This window comes from Glycine max, chromosome 7 (assembly GCF_000004515.6).
Source record: "Glycine max cultivar Williams 82 chromosome 7, Glycine_max_v4.0, whole genome shotgun sequence".
NCBI lineage: Eukaryota > Viridiplantae > Streptophyta > Magnoliopsida > Fabales > Fabaceae > Glycine > Glycine max.
In genome coordinates this window covers 16,139,667-16,150,686 of record NC_038243.2, presented here as the reverse complement: position 1 = coordinate 16,150,686, position 11,020 = coordinate 16,139,667, and the positions used below count along the sequence as shown (strand labels likewise).

At 33.5% G+C, this 11,020-nt stretch overlaps 2 protein-coding genes across 2 annotated transcripts; both read left to right on the top strand.

Moving 5' to 3' along the window:
* The first annotated feature begins 374 nt into the window (after nucleotides 1–374).
* On the top strand, nucleotides 375–3,433 carry LOC100778734 (uncharacterized). Its single transcript, XM_006583542.4, has 4 exons — nucleotides 375–664; nucleotides 1,359–2,091; nucleotides 2,230–2,976; nucleotides 3,072–3,433. Exons 2-4 carry the CDS (start codon nucleotides 1,393–1,395, stop codon nucleotides 3,162–3,164), a joined length of 1,539 nt encoding a protein of 512 aa, XP_006583605.1. The 5' UTR covers nucleotides 375–664; nucleotides 1,359–1,392; the 3' UTR covers nucleotides 3,165–3,433.
* Nucleotides 3,434–7,506: 4,073 nt separating this feature from the next.
* On the top strand, nucleotides 7,507–9,414 carry LOC100778193 (acetyl-CoA carboxylase 1). Its single transcript, XM_041017047.1, has 5 exons — nucleotides 7,507–7,695; nucleotides 7,775–7,963; nucleotides 8,676–8,723; nucleotides 8,837–9,081; nucleotides 9,159–9,414. Exons 1-4 carry the CDS (start codon nucleotides 7,618–7,620, stop codon nucleotides 8,843–8,845), a joined length of 324 nt encoding a protein of 107 aa, XP_040872981.1. The 5' UTR covers nucleotides 7,507–7,617; the 3' UTR covers nucleotides 8,846–9,081; nucleotides 9,159–9,414.
* The last annotated feature ends 1,606 nt before the right edge of the window (nucleotides 9,415–11,020 follow it).

The window sequence follows — 11,020 nt, the reverse complement described above, 5'->3', positions numbered from 1 at the left end:
CATAACCCTTCTACAAGTGGACCTTGGAAGCTTTATACGGTTAGAAACGATTTATAACACTAGCTGGTAAAAATAGAAACTAACCATTAAAACCCTGACCACCAATTACTGTTTAACCCAATACTGCATCAGCTTCACGAAATAGTTTTGGTGCATCAACACTCTTTAAGTACCATACTTTTCAAACAAAACATATGGTTCCAATATGAATAAATGCCAACTAGAGTTCCAACTGCATTGTTCAAGAATTTAAAGTGAAAAATATTTATTCAACAGTGTAACACACCGTTAGTTTAATGGGCGCCTTGAAACAATCATTTGCTTTTCCTATTTATCACCGTTCAATATAATAAAAATTAAATAAGAATACGGTGTTTCCCTAAAGTCTTTGCTTTTCTTTAGTCTTCTTATTGCTTTTGTCAGTCATTTGCTTTTCTTTAATCTTCTGCTTATTGCTTTTCTTAGTCATTTGCTTTTCTTTAATCTTCTTCTTATTGCTTTTCTTAGTCATTTGCTTTTCTTAGTCATTTGCTTTTCTTCAGCTTCTTCTTATTGTTTTTGTTAGACATTTGCTTTTGCTCATTCGCCTCACTCATTATCTCCCAAAATCTCATTTCCACGATCATCGTTTTACTCGTTTCCACGATCGGTATCAGTGCTTCAGGTAATATCCATTTATCTTCTTTATAGTGTTCATGGTTTTGGTTTGTCAGAGCTATTTCATCTTTGTATTATAGACATGAAAACTTATTTGTGTTAATACATTAGTAACCATCTCAGCAATAAGTCATGTAAGTAGTAATAATCTAGCAAGTTATGCTAATAACTATGAGAAAATGTGACTTTTATCTTATGAGTAGCTTATTAGTATGACATCCTAATCGATTGAACTAATAAGTTATTTATATTAAAAAATAATTAATATCGTTATATAAAATCTTAAAATTTTTAATGTACTTTTAATATATATAAGTTTACTAATAATTAATTTTGATTTATTTTTTTATATATAAATTTTTATTAAATCTATTTGTGTGAATTTATGTAAATGATCAATCTGTATGGACCTATATCTGTATCGGTTTATACGAATTGTTAATCCTTATATACGATTGTAAAGACAATGTTGGAATTATGAAAATGACTGCTGCAGGAAGGAAAAGAAAACTCCATTACTGAGAAGAGTAGCAGCACTCCTTCATGATTTTTAATGCAGCCCAATATAATTATTTTTTTGTGAAAAAAAATTATTTTTTAATTTCCAGTGGTCACTTTTAGCAGGAACCTTGTTTTTACCGACTGAATTTGCATTTCTCATTTTGCATCCTTGTGTAGTCAATAGAATTTTTTTGTTTCAGGTTTTAAGATTTTTCCAAGTTTGCTGTTGCTACCATGTCCGAGCAAGTTTCGTTGAAACTCATGGAAAATAAAGAGAGCGACAATGTTATATTTGCAGAGGCAGGACAAGACTTTGTGGGTGTTGCTACCATGCCTGGGCAAGTTTCGTTGAAACTTGTAGTAAACAAAGAAACCAATAAGGTGGTATTTGCAGAGGCAGGTAAGGACTTTGTGGATGTTCTCTTGAGCTTCTTAACATTCCCTTTAGGAACCATCGCCAGGCTTGTGCAAAAGGACTCAGATGTCGGTCCAGTTCAAGTTGGTTGTCTAAGCTCACTCTATGAAAGTGTGGCAAATCTTGAAAAAGAGTGTCTCTGGACAGAGGCATGCAAGGAAATGCTATTGCAGCCAAGGAACTCTTCAGAAGATTATTGCAGGAGTCTCAAACTTAACATTGATGACACTGAGCCCACAAAGCACTTCATGTGTACGAGCAATCTTGATTGCGCATATAGCCAATTGAGCACTTACCCAAATGGAAGATGTGCCTGTGGGTTTGCTATGACCACTTTAGTTTTTGTTGATGACAAAGTCTACAAAGGATTTGTAAATGGTGGTGCCACTTTTATCGTTACAGATGATCTGGTTGTCCTTCCAAACACAATGGATACAGGTCTTAGTTTCTTTCAGAGTTGCGGAGTAAAATGTTTGAGTTCAGTACAGACAATTACATTAACTGTCACCAAGAAAAAGGTTAATAATTCATTGTTTATTACTACTTTCTCATTACATATACCACCTGCAAATTATTTTCTTTTTTAATCTATCTATTAATCAATTCCTAGCTAGCTACTGAATGTGATTTTTATTTATTGAGTATGCTTTGTGCAGGTATTGGATCTGCTCAAGTGTTCTTTATTGTCCAAGTCAACTTTGACAGATTTGTTCTTGGTAAAGAAACCATTTCTCGAGAACTCAAGTTTTTCTCCTGCTGTTGTTGAAAACAGTAGTACTATCCAAATCAAAATAAAGCTAGTTATGAGAAAATCAGATGGGAAGATATTGTTTGCTGAAGGAGAAGAAGATTTTGCTGACTTTCTTTTGAGTTTTCTCACTTTACCTCTGGGGGGAGTGGTGCGTATGTTAGGAGGATATTCTTCAATGGGCAGTGTTGATGGGTTGTACAAGAGCATAGCTGATTTAAATGAAAACAAATATTTGATATCAGAGAAAGTGAAGAATAGGCTTGTTGATCCTGGCCTTGCCCCGCAGTTCCAAACAAAAATAGCCAACCAGATGTTACCGATTTGTGAACAAATTTCAGAGTATTATTATTGTTATCCGTTTGATCATTATACAGAATTTATTTTTCGCAATCAATTCTATAAAACTGATTATTATGAATATGAGAATTATGAGAAGTTTGAACGTTATACACGGTTGGTGTTAGTAGATCCTAAGTCATCTGAAGGAAGCATTGAAGGTAATGGCTATGCCAAGGGACCAGCAATGTTTATGGCTACTGATGACTTGGTTGTCGCACCTATGTCTCCAATTTCGGGTTTATCTTTACTCAGCCGTTTAAATATACCTCTTAGTGACTTGAAGGAAAAAGTTGTTGTCATTGGCATTAAGGAGGTATGAAAGTTTTCTGAATCATAGCTTTACTGCTTTGTCTTGGTTTTGTGTTCATGCTAGTCTGATACTCATTATGCAATGTTGCCATGATGTAGGGTTTTAACATATTGAAAGCATCTTTAATCTCAAGATCAGCTCTAACAAATGGTCTCAGCCACTTGCTTACTGATGTTAAGGAGGAGCAATAATATATCGTCAACACTGCTGTGTTTAAGAGACATCATATCTATCTTTAGGGGAATTTGGTTTGTAATTGAAATGAAAGTTCTTTTTGAAGTAGTTGAATGTGACTCTTCTTTTAGTATTTATAGAGCACTAGGAATTAAGAATGAATTTCGGACACCCATTACTAAAAAAATCCTATTTTACGACGCACATTCTACGTCGGTCTTATATAACCCCACGTAGTAGTGCACATGGTGACATTTACGTAAATATATAAGTTTTTTATGTGGTGCATTTCGTATACAATGATGTTTCATTTGAACCCCACCTTTGTAGCTTTGGTGGAACTTATCTAAGACGGTGCATTTATAGACACTGTCGTAGAAATAGTTAGATACAAAGACGGTGTTACTCATACACCGTCATTAATTTTGTACTTTATATACTCCTGTTTCGCGGTGATTGAACACTCTCGTGTCCTCCAAAAACCTATAGCGCGTTGTTGCCTGAACTCATCCCACCGTCGACTCCGTCATGCCCACCCTCACATTGCGTTTCCCTGACCTCCGCAAAAGGAAGCTGAAGTCGACTCCCTAGCTATTGTTCCCACCACCGCCACGTAGCCGAAGTCGTGCCCTTTGGAGTGGTGTCGCCACCTTGCTAGTGTGAAGGTAAGGATGTCGATGTTTTTGAGTTCTTGTTTGGTAATGGTTGAAGGTGTTATAGTATTAAGGGTTTACTTAAGTAAGACTTTTAAAATGTGATTATCGACTTGTTGAGTTGCCCTGACAATGTCATCGTTGAATATGCGAAAAGGATTTGAAGGCCAAAGGGTTTACTTAAGTCAGAGTACTAGGGAAGTTTATGTTCTTGGTTGTTTTGGTTTCGCCTTTTTCGTATCTGGATTGGTGCACTTCGAGCATAACTTGTTGGATTTATTAGATATGCATTTGTGGTTTGGATTATTTTCCTCCATTATTAGATATGCATAACCAGTTGGATTCAAATGACAAAAGGAATCTACGTTACTGTACTAATTTTCTTCTTCACACTGATTAAGGGTTATTATTATAATTATAAAAATGCACAAGTGGTTGGATACAATTTTCGTCTTGCCCCATCTGAACTATTTCTTGATACATGAATGACACTGTTCAATAATGTATTTTTTTATTTGCGTTGTGTACTTTTTTGGTTTGATGAATAGTATGAGACTTATGGTTAAGCTTCAACTGAAACTAAGAGTCCAAGAATTGCTATTCGAGTTGGATAATTATTTGGACTAGGTTTTGGAAAAGTCTAAAAGAAATGCTCTTGGCTCATGGCTGGAATAGAACTATCCCCACATTTGTAATAATATATGGTTCCAGCTTGAACACCTACATGAAGAAAGAAATATGTCTGAGCTTAGTCCTAACAAATTAGAGTCATTAATTGTAGTTATTATTCAATTGATACCATTCTTTTTGTTTTCATATAGTGACTCAGAATTTATTTTTAACATATCATCATAAAAATCTTATACTTTGTAGCTTCATAAATTTAAAGAAAATAAATAGTAATGTTCTTAACAACAAACAATTAAATATTGTTATATGATTGGGGATATGATTAGAAGAGTAATAAATCAGAAATTTGAAACTGCAGTGAACAAAGTTATCTCTAGGTTTGAATTAATTTTGTTACATTTTTCAGAGGAACTTAGATCAATTGGAAGAGTTACTCAAGAAGGTTAAATTGAAGACCATAAGGACTGAACCACCTTCTGAATCTATTGCTGGCATAAGGTACTTTTTGTTTATTAATTTTGATTATGCATTTAGAAATTATTAAAAATAAAAAATTTTCTTATGGGTTGTTATTGGTTGGTAAGTTGGTGTATCTTAGTTTCACTTGTTGATTGGTAAGTTGGTATTGCATACTGAAAATCATTGGATAAAAGAACAATTAGAAAAAGTGGTTGAAACTTCAACAAAAATAAGGCAACTTTTTTTGTTTCACTGTTTTTTTATAAGAGAAACAAACGACATGGTAATCAACATGTTTCATATCTAGCACGGTAAATAAATTGTTGAGAACAAAAGGCATTGTCTAGATCAACTGCAGCAAAAGTGCCAAGTTTGGCTGTTTATTGTCTATAACTAAAAGGGGAAATTTTAATTAAGAGGATTTTAGCACTGAGGAAGATATATGATCAGATTTTATTGAGAGCTAAGAGGGAGGGAGGGATGCTTTTCTACATGGTAATCATAACTATACAGAATATAGATTCTTCAATTAGCTTGTTACTTTATCCTAGTAGGAAATTAAATGCATGCATGTCAATATTCTATTTCCCCCACCCCCACCTTAAAAGTACTATATATTATTGTTTAGCTTCTTCATAGTCTATTTAATGTTGTTGTTAATTAAGCTATCGGTGAGCATAAAATTTGGGGTTACCTTTGCATTTAAAGGGGAAAATGGAAAACTTTGCTTAATAGTAGCACTTGTTCTCTAGTTGTTTCACTGTTTGTTTACTTGATTAGCCTTTGTCAATTATATTTATTTTCCCCCTTAAACCTATGAGTTAGTGCATCCACACTCTGACTTCCAATTTAGGAAGGAAAGGATATTGAAAGGTAGGTTTATAATTGGTCCTCCACTATTAATAAAATAATCATTCCAATGAATTATAGAACCACTAGCTTGATAGTGCTTAAACGCATGAAGTAGGTTTCGTAGACAACCCTATAAAAAAAAGGTTTCGCAGACAAACGACTAGGAGGAATTGATTACCTGAGAACCCCCTTCATTAAAACCATTTAGGTGTGGTAAATGCGTGCCAAGGTTTTGGCACAAACCTTTATCTAATGGTTCCACTGAGTTGTGGGTCATAGTTCCATCAGGAATGTTATTGTGGACTGCTGGGTTTCGATGAGGGTGTTGCCCATAAAAGGGTGGTGTTGAGGAATCTTCAAGGTATATTGGGTGTGACAAATAATTAATTGATTGCAATATCTGAAATCACCAAAAAGCCATCAAATCCCAACTCAGGAAAAAAAACCAATAATTTTTAGTTTCCTTTTTTAGTTCAAAAAGCAAACCCATTATCTAGAGCCCTGAAACTTACATCTTTTGACATTAGACTGTCAATACTAAAATCCAGGCTGCTGTTAACAGAAGCCATCTTCATACGCACAAATTGCAACTACCAAAAATGAATTCTTAATGAGCAACAAATCTAAAATCTTATTATTAACAGTGTATATATATATATATATATATATATATATATATATATATATAGAGAGAGAGAGAGAGAGAGAGAGAGAGAGAGAGAGAGAGATACTATCAATCAATGAAACAAGTTTGACTTTTAAGGAAATTATTCTATAAGTCAACAAACTCACCTGTGGTGTTTCCTATGCATCGATCAAGAGCAAACTTGTGTCAGCCCAGAGTATAACAAGCAAATTTATATAATTGCATAATATCAACATTGTGACAATACAAGGAAACCACCCTCTGGTTCAAAGCAAATATAAAATTAAAGCACAAATACATATGTAGTCATAAATATGAGTAATCTTCATTTAGTGCATTAATTGTGCTTTCATTAATTGTGCAATCATAAATATTATAAGAAACAATTTGCTAATGTTTTAATTGTGAACATTTTGCGTTACTATTTCATTCATCATTAGATTATCTGTTATAAACATAAACTATTTCTGTTCTGATTTCTAAAATTTTACTATCATGATTAAATCGTTTAGCATAAACTGTTTTTGGATGTATTGTGCTTCTCCGTCTGAGAAAATGTTACGCATCAAAAGTACTTCCTGTTTCTAGAGATGTTCAAATTAATACAGTGCCAAACCTTGGAAAGGAATGTGGGTATTTCAGTACAGATGATTTATGCATTATTTAATGATTCCATCATTTTATCACAGTTCAGACTTTGATCAAACCATATATGGAGAGAGATTTATTAAAGCATTTGATAATTCTTTAGTATGGATAGTCTGTGGTTGGTCAGTCTAGATAGAAATGATGTGTGCCTAAAGTGCATCTTTTTAATTCATGCTAGTTATAAACTTGAATATTATTGTGCTGCATCTATAACTTTATTCCAATTTAGCTAACACAGTGGTATTTTATCCATAACATCACTATTTTATAACTGGTCTGTTGTTCTATATCTGATTCTTGAGTTATTAACTAGCAGTTGCCAATTGTTACAGTTGGATGGAAACAGTCATGTAATATATGCAGAGGAAGAAGCAGCTGGAACTCGCCTTCTAATAGATGGAAGGACTTGCTTGCTTCAGGTGAAATGAGTTCATTTTAACCTTAACTATTCCTTTTGTGGATGAGGTAAGTTTCTAAACCTCTTCTGAGATATTTGGTTGCAGATGAGGTAAGCTTTTGAGATATTTGGTTGCAGATGGCAGTCATGTTGATGCTGACACACCGTATGCTGAAGTTGAGGTCATGAAAATGTGCATGCCTCTTCTTTCGCCTGCATCTGGGATTATTCATTTCAAAATGTCTGAAGGTCAAGCAATGCAGGTATATAGCATTGTATTCCACATTGGAAGTACAGGTGTTCATATTGAAAGAGATAATAAAATAGTATCACTATTTGCAGGCTGGTGAACTTATAGCAAGGCTTCATCTGGATGATCCTTCAACTGTAAGAAAGGCAGAACCCTTCACTGGGAGCTTCCCAGTTCTGGGACCTCCTACTGCAATTTCTGGTAAAGTTCATCAGAAATGCGCTGCAAGCTTAAATGCCGCACGGATGATTCTTTCTGGGTATGACCACAATATTGATGAAGTGAGTAAATTCTTCACCTTGATTCATTAACATTGATGAGGGTGGAAGAGAGAGCCATGCCCATATAATTGTTCAATTCCTATTTGATGAGTATCTTTCTGTTGAAGAATTATTTAGCGATAATATTCAGGTTATTATGATTATTCAACTGCTTGTACTAATATTATGTGGGTAAATCTGTTATGACCTTTTATGATTTCTACCCTCCAAAGTAGTTTTTTCTGGGTGATGTTAAAACTTACAAGAATCTTTGATACATTGTTTTTTTGCATTACTATTTCTGGTTTTAACAACATTCTGATAGATCATTATATATTTTTTCTTTCTCTAAAACAAATGATTTCTTTATTGTCTTGGGGTGGTGTATATAAAAACTTATCAACACATTTTTGTTTTCTTTTTTTGCCTGTTCATTCCAATGTACAAATGATTGGTTTATGATGCAACAAAATCTAAATCAGGAACTAAATAGCTCTTTTAATATAAAAGATGTTTTCTTTATCTTTTACTTTTCTACAAGATTCATGTCCCTTTCCCTTAATGTCTAGGCTGATGTGACTGTTGATATATTGAAGATCTATTGAAGATTGTTGATATAGTGCTCTCTCATCAGATATGAAATTTTATAACATGTTCTGTTGGGTGTTTTGCTTCCTGGATATCTTGTTGACATTATACTGCAATTAGATTAACTGCATTTTGTGATTTTTAGGGAATCAAGAGTAAAAATAAGTTGATCTTGCAACTGATGGATAAATTGGTATAACCCAAATTACACTTTATGTTTATTTTTCCCATATAGTTTATTTTAGTTTATTTCCTAATATAATTATACTTTCTGCGTGAATGGTATAACCCAAATTTTGTGAGCAGGGGAACTAGAACAACGACGGTCGTTACGAGACCCGTCTTTATAGTGTTCTCCAACAACGACGGTCGTTCCACGACACGTCTTTATAGCTTCCTTCAACAACAACGGGTGTACATGACCCCGACGTTGAAATTTTAAAAAGCGACAACGGGTGCAACTTCCACCCCGTCTTTATAGCTTTCTGAAACAACGATGGACCCCTTTGATACCCGACATTGAAATGGATCCGAACAACAACGGTGCTCCGGTAAGTGCGTTGTTGACTTATGTTATATAACGACTATTGTTAATTGCGCACTGACGTTGTTTTCTGACATTACAAAGACAATGGTGGGGCTGACCGGTGTCGTTGTTGTCGACTTACAACGACATCTGTAACAAAGACGGTGGGGGGCCCGACGTAGATAACTTACTTTGACCGATGTAGAATCTGCTTTTTGTAGTTGCGACCTTTCGGTTTTGCTATGTAAATCATATTTAGCTCAAGTCTCAATATGTTCAAAAACTATTTCTTAATTACGTTGTGTTGTGAATGACTTGGGTAACTTCATCAAGTCCACGTTTGTTGTTGTTAAAGATTTATCTGTTTTATAATTAGTTGAGTTTCATGTTTATAATAAATTACTATGAATTTATTTACTAGTGTGTGTTTTGTTTACTCCTTGATTTGAACTATATATTTTTATCATGAGTAAATACATCTATTTCTGTGGATAACTATCCTTTCTGTAAAATAATTTTATTATGTTAAATATTTAAAAACTGTCATGGAATTAGTTGGATTCCTGGTCTTAAAGAATAATTGTGTATCCTTCTATAATTTTTTCTCATTAGTTTTGAGATCTCAAAGGAACTCATCTGAAGCTCCTCTCAGACCAAGTTTTCCCACTAAAAAAGTTAGAAAAAGGTTGTTCAACCTGACTTCCCTAGCCCAAGTAAAAGTCAAGGGGTCTAATTAAATTAAGTGAATATGATGTGTAAATGTTATAAATATCTTAGTATTATGTTTAATTTTTATGGATAAAATTTAGATTTTCATTAGTTTTTTTATTAATATTTTTTAAGAAAATTAGTAATATTAGTAAGAAAAATATAAATTATAAAGACTTTAATTAATATGATTTTCTTACACAAATATTATTAAATAGGAATTCATTGAATTGTGACATCTATTATGAAATGGATAATTGCAGCAGGTCTTTGGCATTTTATTTAGCAGAAAATTCAGCAAGCAGAAGGTACATATGATCCTTTTTTTTTAGCTCAAATGTGAATTAGGTCTAATGGTGAAATTAAAGAAGTCTGAAACTCGCCTCTCTCGGCTAACAAAAAAAATTAATAATTAACAATTAATATTTATCAATAAAAAAATTATATTCAGATACATATTCGTGCGCTTTGTACTCTATGTCTTTGGTAACTTTTTGCATTGCTCTTTTTGAATCAGGTGAGAAGTTAATTGCCGTCACAGTTAGACATCCACGTGGTTTTTCTCTAATGTGTGAATTCCAGAAGAGTCGATCGTGGAATTCTTAGCTTCTACAACACTATACATTTAATCACGATGACAATTGACAAACATTCTCAAATCAGAGCTCACTTCGTGTTCCACAAGATCCTCTGGATTCAGGGACAACAACATGCTGATATATCCTCAAAGAAACCGCAAAACGACACCTATTTTGCTGTATAAGTGGCTTCCAGGTGTCGTTGTCGTCTCCTTTGTTCTCTTCTGTGGTGATTTTTGCCGTTAAGCCTTATTAGGAATCTAATGAATCGGGTTAAGATGGGAATTTAAAATTTATGCTTGACTTATATGATGATAAAGAGGTTACTCAAATTTTATTTATTTATTTATTTAAAAGAGAGAAATTTAAAGCTTAAATTTGGTATACTTAAAAAATTTAAAATATATACCTGGTTTACTAATTTGCTTATTTTTTGCTATGGTTAAATACATAATTTAGCCCCTATATATACTGCAGATTCTCAAATTAATCAGTCCATATATGTAAAACCTTATTAAATAAGTTCCTCTCACACTATCTTAAGAGGTTGGGAATGATAAGGTTGACCTAATTTTTGGGTGGGGCAGGTAGCCAATTAAATTGGGAGGATTTTCTGTTCAGATACTGGTATAGAATTGGTTGGCTGGTTACTGAATATTTACGGGTATTTCATAATAA

Coding starts and splice junctions, on each gene's coding strand:
- LOC100778734 (XM_006583542.4), top strand. CDS start 1,393: ATGTCCGAGCAAGTTTCGTTGAAACTCATGGAAAATAAAGAGAGCGAC. Junction 2,092..2,229: donor TAACTGTCACCAAGAAAAAG/GTTAATAATTCA, acceptor TGCTTTGTGCAG/GTATTGGATCTGCTCAAGTG. Junction 2,977..3,071: donor TTGTCATTGGCATTAAGGAG/GTATGAAAGTTT, acceptor GCCATGATGTAG/GGTTTTAACATATTGAAAGC.
- LOC100778193 (XM_041017047.1), top strand. CDS start 7,618: ATGAAAATGTGCATGCCTCTTCTTTCGCCTGCATCTGGGATTATTCAT. Junction 7,696..7,774: donor CTGAAGGTCAAGCAATGCAG/GTATATAGCATT, acceptor CACTATTTGCAG/GCTGGTGAACTTATAGCAAG. Junction 7,964..8,675: donor ATGACCACAATATTGATGAA/GTGAGTAAATTC, acceptor TGTGATTTTTAG/GGAATCAAGAGTAAAAATAA.